This window comes from Electrona antarctica, assembly GCF_951216825.1.
Source record: "Electrona antarctica genome assembly, chromosome: 16".
Classification (NCBI taxonomy): domain Eukaryota; kingdom Metazoa; phylum Chordata; class Actinopteri; order Myctophiformes; family Myctophidae; genus Electrona; species Electrona antarctica.
The window spans coordinates 1,524,327-1,537,316 of NC_136797.1; the positions used below are offsets into that span (position 1 = coordinate 1,524,327).

General features: G+C 43.6%; 1 protein-coding gene across 3 annotated transcripts in view; it reads left to right on the plus strand.

Moving 5' to 3' along the window:
- Nucleotides 1-12,990, plus strand: part of sptan1 (spectrin alpha, non-erythrocytic 1) — a 162,225-nt gene that overhangs the window by 93,756 nt on the left and 55,479 nt on the right. For 2 of the 3 annotated variants that reach the window (XM_079525073.1, XM_079525074.1), the window contains exons 25-29: nucleotides 2,435-2,467; nucleotides 2,921-2,956; nucleotides 6,815-6,862; nucleotides 8,857-8,948; nucleotides 9,976-10,120. In XM_079525073.1, coding sequence (XP_079381199.1) covers nucleotides 2,435-2,467; nucleotides 2,921-2,956; nucleotides 6,815-6,862; nucleotides 8,857-8,948; nucleotides 9,976-10,120 — 354 coding nt within the window. The remainder of the gene's footprint in view (nucleotides 1-2,434; nucleotides 2,468-2,920; nucleotides 2,957-6,814; nucleotides 6,863-8,856; nucleotides 8,949-9,975; nucleotides 10,121-12,990) is intronic. The other variant, XM_079525075.1, reaches the window with a different exon arrangement.

The following is a 12,990-nucleotide window of genomic DNA, read 5'->3' on the forward strand; positions in this document are numbered from 1 at the left end:
CCCATGGTAACCCTCTAACTAACCCATGGTAACCCTCTAACTAACCCATGGTAACCACCTAACTAACCCATGGTAACCCTCTAACTAACCCATGGTAACCCTCTAACTAACCCATGGTAACCACCTAACTAACCCATGGTAACCCTCTAACTAACCCATGGTAACCCTCTAACTAACCCATGGTAACCCTCTAACTAACCCATGCTAACCCTCTAACTAACCCATGGTAACCCTCTAACTAACCCATGCTAACCCTCTAACTAACCCATGGTAACCACCTAACTAACCCATGGTAACCCTCTAACTAACCCATGGTAACCCTCTAACTAACCCATGGTAACCCTCTAACTAACCCATGGTAACCCTCTAACTAACCCATGCTAACCCTCTAACTAACCCATGGTAACCACCTAACTAACCCATGGTAACCCTCTAACTAACCCATGGTAACCCTCTAACTAACCCATGCTAACCCTCTAACTAACCCCATGGCTAATATATTAAAGTCTAACTCATGTTGATTAGGTGATGTAAAGGGCCTGCACCCATGGTGCAGGCCCAGGTAACCACCTCCCTAAGCCTATAACTAGAGGAGGCTCCCATGGTGCAGGCCCAGGTAACTACCTCCCTAAGCCTATAACTAACCCATGGTCCAGGCCCAGGTAACCACCTAACTAACCCATGCTAACCCTCTAACTAACCCATGGTAACCACCTAACTAACCCATGGTAACCCTCTAACTAACCCATGGTAACCCTCTAACTAACCCATGGTAACCACCTAACTAACCCATGGTAACCCTCTAACTAACCCATGGTAACCCTCTAACTAACCCATGGTAACCCTCTAACTAACCCATGGTAACCCTCTAACTAACCCATGGTAACCCTCTAACTAACCCATGCTAACCCTCTAACTAACCCATGGTAACCCTCTAACTAACCCATGGTAACCCTCTAACTAACCCATGGTAACCCTCTAACTAACCCATGGTAACCACCTAACTAACCCATGGTAACCCTCTAACTAACCCATGGTAACCCTCTAACTAACCCATGGTAACCCTCTAACTAACCCATGGTAACCCTCTAACTAACCCATGGTAACCCTCTAACTAACCCATGCTAACCCTCTAACTAACCCATGGTAACCCTCTAACTAACCCATGGTAACCCTCTAACTAACCCATGGTAACCACCTAACTAACCCATGGTAACCCTCTAACTAACCCATGGTAACCCTCTAACTAACCCATGGTAACCACCTAACTAACCCATGGTAACCCTCTAACTAACCCATGGTAACCCTCTAACTAACCCATGGTAACCCTCTAACTAACCCATGGTAACCCTCTAACTAACCCATGGTAACCCTCTAACTAACCCATGCTAACCCTCTAACTAACCCATGGTAACCCTCTAACTAACCCATGGTAACCCTCTAACTAACCCATGGTAACCCTCTAACTAACCCATGGTAACCACCTAACTAACCCATGGTAACCCTCTAACTAACCCATGGTAACCCTCTAACTAACCCATGGTAACCCTCTAACTAACCCATGCTAACCCTCTAACTAACCCATGGTAACCCTCTAACTAACCCATGCTAACCCTCTAACTAACCCATGGTAACCACCTAACTAACCCATGGTAACCCTCTAACTAACCCATGGTAACCCTCTAACTAACCCATGGTAACCCTCTAACTAACCCATGGTAACCCTCTAACTAACCCATGCTAACCCTCTAACTAACCCATGGTAACCCTCTAACTAACCCATGGTAACCCTCTAACTAACCCATGGTAACCCTCTAACTAACCCATGCTAACCCTCTAACTAACCCATGGTAACCCTCTAACTAACCCATGCTAACCCTCTAACTAACCCATGGTAACCCTCTAACTAACCCATGGTAACCACCTAACTAACCCATGGTAACCCTCTAACTAACCCATGGTAACCCTCTAACTAACCCATGCTAACCCTCTAACTAACCCCATGGCTAATATATTAAAGTCTAACTCATGTTGATTAGGTGATGTAAAGGTGATGTAAAACAAACAACACAAACATGAAACGCCAGTAACAATAAAGAGACAATATGGCATAATGAGGGACATTGTGACGTCCATTTTCCCTTCATTGACAATATGGCGCTTACTAAACAAACATTGAACTAAAGACAAACATTAAACCTGTTTATAGGAGGGGCTAGGGGAGAGGGGAGGGGCTAGGGGAGGGGCTGGCGCTGGTGAAAAGCTGGAGGTTGCACGATGGCAGGCTCTCAGTCAAATCAAATATATATGTACAGTTACAGTAGATTACAGTAGACAGATGCTTATGGTTTATATGCAAGCCTGGTTGTTATAAATCATGCTTTATGGTTTATAATAAGTCACATTATCATTATTATTGTTTTGCATTTTTCAGCAACAAGAACTGCTTGGCTCTGCTCCTGGCAAGGTTAGAACGGATGCATGTTTCTCATCGTTAATTATGTTAATTTGTATGTTAATTATGTATTAACATGTTAATTATGTTAACCCATTTTGGTGTAGGCATTATGTTATACTTTAGCTATTGAAAAATAGCAGATCTACAAGCTCGTAGCGCGCCACCGAGTGGCGCGCTACGAGCTTGTAGGTCTGCTATTTTTGAAAAATCGAAGAACGACTGACATAGAAACATAGCTTTTTCAGAAAACTGTCAGGATGTAGAAGACATTTATAGAATCTGATCTCAGGTCAAAATGGGTTAATGTATATGTTAATTATGTTAATTAACATGTTAATCATGTTAATTACACTGAGAATGTTTCTCATTGTTAATTATGCTAATGTACATGTTAATTACACTGAGAACGTTATTAGCTAATCTATAGCTAGATGATTGACAGGCTGTCTGTTTATTGAACAGGACGAGGCCGATGCAAAGAACCTTTCTCCATGGAAGGTATGTTCCCTATCTCCTACACTATGTCCTAAACCCTACACCCTATGTCCTACACCCTATGTCCTACACCCTATGTCCTACACCCTATGTCCTACACCCTATCTCCTACACCCTACACCCTATCTCCTACACCCTATCTCCTACACCCTATCTCCTACACCCTATCTCCTACACCCTATGTCCTACACCCTATGTCCTACACCCTATCTCCTACACCCTATGTCCTACACCCTATCTCCTACACCCTATGTCCTACACCCTATCTCCTACACCCTATCTCCTACACCCTATGTCCTACACCCTATCTCCTACACCCTATGTCCTACACCCTATCTCCTACACCCTATGTCCTACACCCTATGTCCTACACCCTATCTCCTAAACCCTATGTCCTACACCCTATCTCCTACACCCTATCTCCTACACCCTATCTCCTACACCCTATCTCCTACACCCTATGTCCTACACCCTATCTCCTAAACCCTATGTCCTACACCCTATCTCCTACACCCTATCTCCTACACCCTATCTCCTACACCCTATCTCCATGGAAGGTGTTTTTCTTTGCGGTGACGACTGCAGGTCATTTTCCTAAAATGACGGATCACTTGTTCATGATAAAAAAGTCTTCTGCTGTCGTTTCCACGTCCACTCTGGCTATTGAGTTCATCCCAGACTGTTTTTGAATATATCTGGATTCAATATGTTTGATGTTTCATATTTGTTTGATCGTTGAAAACACACGTCTCTGCTTCTGGTGACGTGTGGGAAGGCAGCCCAGGTGCTCATCCAGGCTCTCGTCATCTCCCGCCTGGACTACTGCAACTCCCTCCTTGCTGGTGCTCCGGCATCTGCCATCAGACCTCTGGAGCTTGTTCAGAAAGCTGCGGCTCGTCTGGTGTTCAACCGCCCCAAGTTCTCCCACACAACCATCCTTCTCCGTTCTCTACACTGGCTCCCCGTAGCGGCCCGCATCCAGTTCAAAACCCTGGTGTTAGCCTATAGGGCAGTGAAAGGAACAGCTCCTTCCTACCTCCGGGCTATGGTCGATGCCTACACCCCTGCCCGACCACTTCGGTCTGCCACCTCGGGGCGACTGATTGCCTCGTCACTCAAGGGTCCTTCTGGCCGATCCACACGGTCACAACTCTTTTCTGTTCTGGCCCCACAGTGGTGGAATGAACTTCCCACTGATGTTAGGACAGCAGAGTCACTGCCCATATTTCGCCGCAGGTTGAAAACCCACCTCTTCAGGAAACACTACCCTTCCTCTCTGCCTGACCTACTTGTTGTTAACTAGTTGTACGAACGCTTGTTTTCTATTGTTGTATTGTTTATTGGATCTTGTTTAGTCGATACACTTAATTGTTTTAGCTCATGCTCATTTGATTTAGCTATTTTGTCTCATCTGTTTAAGGAAATAGGTAGCTGATATATTGCACTTTTACCTTAGCGCTAGGTATACTCTTGGTTGCTTGTTTTTGCAGAAAATGCACTAAAGACTTCTGGTGATTAGTAGTTTTTGTTCCCTACCTATGTTGAATACACTTATTGTAAGTCGCTTTGGATAAAAGCGTCTGCTAAATGACTGTAATGTAATGTGTGTTTTCAACCAGTCTAACGTTCATTAGAAGGACAATATCAGTCACCAGAAGCAGAGACGTGTGTTTTCAACCAGTCTAACATTCATTAGAAGGACAATATCAGTCACCAGAAGCAGAGACGTGTGTTTTCAACCAGTCTAACGTTCATTAGAAGGACAATATCAGTCACCAGAAGCAGAGACGTGTGTTTTCAACCAGTCTAACGTTCATTAGAAGGACAATATCAGTCACCAGAAGCAGAGACGTGTGTTTTCAACCAGTCTAACGTTCATTAGAAGGACAATATCAGTCACCAGAAGCAGAGACGTGTGTTTTCAACCTGTCTGTCATGTCTGGATCACACATACATCTGAGTTGACGTGAAAATGACTCCAGAAGTGTTTATTTAAAGTGGTACATTGTCAACTCAATGAACCAAAGGTGTTCTAATCTTTCCCAGCTCACTTCCAATGTGTGTCATCAGTTCAATATGTAATAATTGCATGACATGTGTCACTATTTGGAGGTTGACCTGCTTATTTCTGCTTGTAGTGCTGACTTCCTTACGGTGCTGACTTGTTTCTGCTTCATGGCGTTGACTTCCTCCATTAAAGCTGCAATCCGTGACGTCCATGTTTGGAACCTTAGTTAAATCTCCAGGCAGTACCACTGTGGACCAGCAGGTGTCCCCTGCCCCGCCACACCACGGCATCTAACCCATTCTGGGCGGGAACCCCCTTTGGTGTTTCAAGCATTCCGTTATACTTTAGCTATTGGAAAAAATAGCAGACCTACAAGCTCGTAGCGCGCCACCGAGTGGCGCGCTACGAGCTTGTAGGTCTGCTAATTTTTGAAAAATCACAAAAATGCGGCACAAATCTTTTAATAGGTATATATTCCTTCAGAGCGAACGTTTTTTTTTAATTTCGACGTCAGGCCTAAATGTCTCAATGTTTAACCCATTTTGGGCGGGAACCCCATTTGGTGTTGTAAACATTATGTTATAATTTAGCTATTGAAAAATAGCAGATCTACAGATCTACAAAATAGCAGATCTACAGATCTACAAAATAGCAGATCTACAGATCTACAAAATAGCAGATCTACAGATCTACAAAATAGCAGATCTACAGATCTACAAAATAGCAGATCTACAGATCTACAAAATAGCAGATCTACAGATCTACAAAATAGCAGATCTACAGATCTACAAAATAGCAGATCTACAGATCTACAAAATAGCAGATCTACAAGCCACCGAGCTTGTAGGTTCTGCTATTTTTTTTAAATCGTGAAAATGCGGCACAAATCTTTGAATATAATATTCTTTCAGAGCGAATGTTTTTAACTCAAATATTTGCTTCTGAGGGGTTCCTCCTCAACAACATATTTCCAGATGGTGGCCAATTAATTACATAATTGTTGGGGTCCTTGGCATGAAACATTGACCACTGATACAGAAACATGAGGTATTTCAGAAAACTGAAACTTTTTTCGACGTCAGGCCTAAATGGGTTAATAGCGCGGGCATCCCACTGGACCCGCTGGAAATCCCCCCCCCCAAAAAAATACGCGCCAAATAATAACTGTGTTCCAAATATAAACAAACGATCCTGGCGCTTCGGCGCGTGTGGATATGAGGAATCAAGCGACGGCGGGAAAACGCAAATGTAAAACGTTCGCCAGGAACAGATCTGCTATTTTCAATAAATAAAGTATAACATAATGCTTTTAAAACACCAAAAGGGGTTCCCGCCCAGAATGGGTTAAAACGTTGAAACAAAGACGATGGTTACGCCCATTGGGCGTGGTCTTTAAAGATGGGAGTGGTCTTTAAAGATGGGCGTGGTCTTAAATATGGGTGTGGTCTATAAAGATGGGCGTGGTCTTTAAAGATGGGTGTGGTCTTTAAAGATGGGTGTGGTCTTTAAAGATGGGTGTGGTCTTTAAATATGGGCGTGGTCTTTAAATATGGGCGTGGTCTTTGAATATGGGCGTGGTCTTTAAAGATGGGTGTGGTATTTGGAGATGGGTGTGGTCTTTAAAGATGGGCGTGGTCTTTAAAGATGGACGTGGTCTTTAAATATGGGCGTGGTCTATACAGATGGGCGTGATCTTTAAATATGGGCGTGGTCTTTGAATATGGGCGTGGTCTTTAAAGACGGGCGTGGTCTTTAAAGATGGGCGTGGTCTTCTTTTTGGGAGAAAGTCCCGCCTCTCACTGGTTGTGGTGTTCTCTCTGTTCTTTCCTCTCTGGTGACCTTTTGACCTTTAGGGTGTTCGCCTGGCAGTTCAAACCACGGCCAACTTCAACACCATCAAGGTAAGAATCTGACTCCTCCTTCCGGCTGACTTTAACCCCTTGTGGACGGAATACGTTTCTGACGATGTGAACTAATCTTTGGGTTTCATCGATCAGATGCCATATCAAAGCCCCTATCCTGATCAGATGCCATATCAAAGCCCCTATCCTGATCAGATGCCATATCAAAGGCCCTATCCTGATCAGATGCCATATCAAAGCCCCTATCCTGATCATATGCCATATCAAAGCCCCTATTCTGATCAGATGCCATATCAAAGCCCCTATGCTGATCAGATGCCATATCAAAGCCCCTATCCTGATCAGATGCCATATCAAAGCCCCTATGCTGATCAGATGCCATATTAAAGCCCCTATGCTGATCAGATGCCATATCAAAGCCCCTATGCTGATCAGATGCCATATCAAAGCCCCCACAGTAGATATAAATGTGCCAAATTTGGGACAGTCGGCTATTAACGTTATTACACTATTTCACTTATTTACACTTATTGCACTATTTACGGGCGGCGGTGGCTCAGCGGTAGAGTGGCAACCGCAAGGTTGCCAGTTCGATCCCTGTGGGCTCCCCCAGAGTTAGTCCAAGTGTCCTTGAGCAAGACTCTGAACCCCTGATTGCTCCTGATGTGCTGGTTGGTGCCTTGCATGGCTTCCTCCACCATCGGTGTGTGAATGTGTGTGTGAATGGGTGAATGTAATGCACAATCTATGTAAAGGTGTGTGAATGTGTGTGTGAATGGGTGAATGTAATGCACAATCTATGTAAAGGTGTGTGAATGTGTGTGTGAATGGGTGAATGTAATGCACAATCTATGTAAAGGTGTGTGAATGTGTGTGTGAATGGGTGAATGTAATGCACAACCTATGTAAAGGTGTGTGAATGGGTGTGTGAATGGGTGAATGTAATGCACAATCTATGTAAAGGTGTGTGAATGTGTGTGTGAATGGGTGAATGTAATGCACAATTTATGTAAAGGTGTGTGAATGTGTGTGTGAATGGGTGAATGTAATGCACAATCTATGTAAAGTTGTGTGAATGTGTGTGTGTGAATGGGTGAATGTTATGCACAATCTATGTAAAGGTGTGTGAATGTGTGTGTGTGCGTTGTGTTAAATGGTTGTGTTGTGTGCGTTGTGTTAAATGGTTGTGTTGTGTGCGTTGTGTTAAATGGTTGTGTTGTGTGCGTTGTGTTAAATGGTTGTGTTGTGTTGCGTTGTGTTAAATGGTTGTGTTGTGTGCGTTGTGTTAAATGGTTGTGTTGTGTTGCGTTGTGTTAAATGGTTGTGTTGTGTTGCGTTGTGTGCGTTGTGTTAAATGGTTGTGTTGTGTTGCGTTGTGTTAAATGGTTGTGTTGTGTTGCGTTGTGTGCGTTGTGTTAAATGGTTGTGTTGTGTTGCGTTGTGTTAAATGGTTGTGTTGTGTTGCGTTGTGTGCGTTGTGTTAAATGGTTGTGTTGCGTTGTGTGCGTTGTGTTAAATGGTTGTGTTGTGTTGTGTTGTGTTGTGTTGCGTTGTGTTGTGTTGTGTTGCGTTGTGTTAAATGGTTGTGTTGTGTTGTGTTGCGTTGTGTGCGTTGTGTTAAATGGTTGTGTTGTGTTGTGTTGTGTTAAATGGTTGTGTTGCGTTGTGTGCGTTGTGTTAAATGGTTGTGTTGCGTTGTGTGCGTTGTGTTAAATGGTTGTGTTGTGTTGTGTTGTGTTGCGTTGTGTTAAATGGTTGTGTTGTGTTGTGTTGTGTTGTGTTGCGTTGTGTGCGTTGTGTTAAATGGTTGTGTTGTGTTGTGTTGTGTGCGTTGTGTTAAATGGTTGTGTTGTGTTGCGTTGTGTGCGTTGTGTTAAATGGTTGTGTTGTGTTGTGTTGTGTGCGTTGTGTTAAATGGTTGTGTTGTGTGCGTTGTGTTAAATGGTTGTGTTGTGTTGTGTTGTGTGCGTTGTGTTAAATGGTTGTGTTGTGTTGTGTTGTGTTAAATGGTTGTGTTGTGTTGTGTGTCGTAGGAGCTGAACAACCGTTGGCGTTCGCTGCAACAGCTGGCGGAGGAGAGGAGCAACATGCTGGGCAGCGCGCACGAGGTGCAGCGTTTCCACAGGTACAGGAAAACATGACCTTATATGGGCTGTTTGACCCATTCTGGGGCGGGAACCCCTTTTGGTGTTAGCATTATGTTATGCTTTAGCTATTGAAAAATAGCAGATCTACAAGCTCGTAGCGCGCCACTGAGTGGCGCGCTTGTAGGTCTGCTATTTTTTTTTAAATCGAAGAACGAATGACATCGAAACGTAGCTTTTTCAGAAAACTGTCAGGATGTAGAAGACATTTTTAGAATCTGATCTCAGGTCAAAATGGGTTAATTAATATTCATGAGGTGCAGCGTTCCCACAGGTACACAGGAAACATCACCTCATTTGGGTTGTTAAACTCTTTCAACACAAGGGGGCGGTAGATGCTTTGGGTAGCTGGTTGTTAAACTCTTTCAACACAAGGGGGCGGTAGATGCTTTGGGTAGCTGGTTGCCAGCCCAAGTTCCTTCCTAGAGTTAACCCATTTAGGCCTGACCTCGAAATAAAAATAAATAAAAAATCTCCTCCAGTTTTCTAAAATAAATATTTTCACGATTTTTCAAAAAATAGCAGACCTACAAGCTCGGTGGCGTGCTACGAGCTTGTAGATCTGCTATTTTTCAACAGCTACATTATGACGTAATGTTTAAAACACCAAAAACGCCCAGAATGGGTTAACAGTCTGTGTGTGACCTTTGACCCCAGGGCTCCTATCTTCCTGAGTTAACAGTCTTTGTGTGACCCTTGACCCCAGGGCTCCTATCTTCCTGAGTTAAGTCTGTGTGTGACCCTTGACCCCCAGGGCTCCGACCTATCTTCCTGAGTTAACAGTCTTTGTGTGACCCTTGACCCCAGGGCTCCTATCTTCCTGAGTTAACAGTCTTTGTGTGACCCTTGACCCCAGGGCTCCTATCTTCCTGAGTTAACAGTTTTTGTGTGACCCTTGACCCCAGGGCTCCTATCTTCCTGAGTTAACAGTTTTTGTGTGACCCTTGACCCCAGGGCTCCGACCTATCTTCCTGAGTTAACAGTCTTTGTGTGACCTTTGACCCCCAGGGATGCTGACGAGACCAAGGAGTGGATCGAGGAGAAGAACCAGGCTCTGAACACGGATAACTACGGCCACGACCTTGCCTCGGTCCAGGCTCTGCAGAGGAAACACGAGGGCTTCGAGAGAGACCTGGCCGCCCTGGGGGACAAGGTGACCGCACGCACACGCACACACACACACACACACACACACGCACACACACACACACACTAAGGCTGTACCTTAGCCCTTTTTTTAGGACTCGAACTTCGGCAGGAATTTTCGAGCGAACATCCGGACCTCTAATTAATTTTAAAAATAACCTTTGAGATATCCGTCTCGATCAGAGCGCAGCGCGTCTCCCCTGCTCTTTATCAATCTCTCTCGTCTCTCCCAACACACACACACACACACACACACACACACACACACACCGTCAAGTGGCTCCGCGAAAACAGCTGATCGGCAGCTAAGACAGCGTATATTGCTCGTTATTTGTTCCACCTGTGTATCCGTTTTGCAATGATGAAACAATGATCAGAGTTCCCTGCTTTGTGTGATGTGATGCTAGAGAGCATATGCTAATATATCATGGTTGCTAAGAACAGTTCCCCTGTCAGCGATCATGCTGGTGTGTGTGTGTGTGTGTGTGTCCGTGTGTGAGAGAGACCCGTCAGACATTCCATTCAATGGAACTCTTTTGTTCTCACAGAACAAGGTGAGAAAGGTCAATCACCTCAGCTGTAGGCCAATCAGCAAATTAATGTGCACTAGAAACTTACTTTTTGTTTTACATGCTCATATCGCATTCTCGCCGAGATATATTTTCGAGTTAACCCATTCAGGCCTGACGTCGAAATTTTCTAAATCATGACAATTTTCGGAAAGGTTTGAGGCACATTTTCACGATTTTTCAAAAATAGCAGATCTACAAGCTCATAGCGCGCCACTCGGTGGCGCGCTATGAGCTTGTAGATCTGCTATTTTTCAATAGCTAAATTATAACAATGTTTAAAACACCAAAACGGGTTCCCGCCCCAAAATGGGTTAATGGTTAATGTGGTTAAACGCTAACGTGACATGGATGCGTTCCAGGTCTCAATGGATTAATAAAAAAAGGGGAAAAATAAAAATTTTGATTTAATAAAAAAATAAAAAAACGAATGGTTCAAGCCCATTAATTAGCGAGCGAACATTCTAACCTTGAATGTTTGGGGACAGCCTTAACACTAGCGTGTCGGAGCGGTCTGGCTGACCGATTTTGAAATTTTGAAGTGGATTTTCTTTGCCCATGAAGTCCTGAGAAAGTTCCCCTTGCATGACTTTTTCTAAATGTTCGATTCAAACCATCTCCGTTTTTTTTTTCATCTGAAACGTTTTGGAAATATGATTTTAGACATAATTCTACTAAAATGTCTGCTCTTAGACTCTCACCCTTTCTCCCCCGCAAGCAGTGAAGTTCACACCTCCCTCCCGGCTGGAGACGGGCATTGTTCAAGCTAATGTGTCATTTGCATTCCAACTACTTCCACATGTATAGGCAAACTTACATTACGAATGTACATAAACTAAATGTTGTTTTAGATGTTATATTTGTTATATGCGGTTTGCAGAAATAACAATGTCTGATTTTTCTCGAAACGGAAAAAAAAATACGGTGTGTTGACTGACTGGCGTATTGTTTCCACCAAACGCATAGCTCAATAGATATAAATACATGTTGACTATACACGCCATCTTTATAGCATAATTATGTAAGGTGGCGATGATAAAAATGAATCAATTATCCTGGAATAATAAAGTTTATAGCATGGTCTGTTTGACCCGACCGACATTTCCTTTCCTTGGAGCGAGAATGCTCGCCGATGCGCGATGCCAAATAAAAATGACAGTGTTTGAAATCAGTCCAACCCGATAGACGTCCCGAACTTCTAAATGTTTTGTCAGTCAGAAGAACAGTTCTGTCCGTCCTTCTTTGTCTGTAAACTTTTCTGCACGCGACCAGTGGAACTGATTTCCACGCATCACGGCTCTCTTTTTTTCTCTCTCCCTCTCTCGTGGAGAGGGAGAGAATATCCAAGTAACTGACGGTGAGGTATGCGGAAGTGCATTTTAGATAACGCTGTAGCACTATTTGTGGCGGCGATGCGTCACATGACTTGATCTATCCTATGGTGTATATATAAACCGTGCTGCTGCTACGGACCTTTCTGCTGGCACAATAAATCAAATATATATAAATTACATCGATCATAGGCGGCGGGTATGTAAGGCTAGGCCAGGCTTAGCCTTCCCAAAAATTATGCTGGGTATTTTTAAAATATATATAGGCTAATTTGTGCGCAGCATTATATAGAAGGCTAGCCGATCCCAAACTCCCAACTCCTTTGTCTGTAAACTTTTCTGATTTGCACGCACGCACAGCTCTTTCCTTTTTTTGGCACAATCAATCAAATATATATGAATTACATCGATGTTTCCCCCTCTATATAAAAATGACAATATATAACTAATGTCGTATTTCGTCTGACTCTGAGCAATGTGCCTGTTACAATAACGTGTGGTAGCCTATTTTATTGGCTCAATACAAAGTCGGACAGTGTTTTCTGCGCAAGGGTATTCAATATAGCGCTCACACGTCACTATAATTATAGTTTGGTAAACTGAAATAAAAAATAACTTGAGTTGTCCTGTCGAGTTGAAACTGCTGCCTTGAATTAGTTGGAATGTAACATTTAGAAGACAATGGCAAGCCGTCAACGGGTGCAGAGAGAGGTGTGAAGATCATTAGAGAGTGGGGGAGAGAATGGCCAATCAAATAGCACGAAAAACACGGTCATCCTGACCGTTAGCCGTCATAGTAGTAGTGCATTTTTTTCAGACATCCTAGTGTTAACACACACACACACACACACACACACACACACACACACACACACTCTCTAGGGGAGAGCGACTCCCCTAGAGAGGACTCATCCAATCACATCCTATAGTAACCTTTATGTAACCCGGGTGCTGTTGGTGAACTATAGTAAACTGTC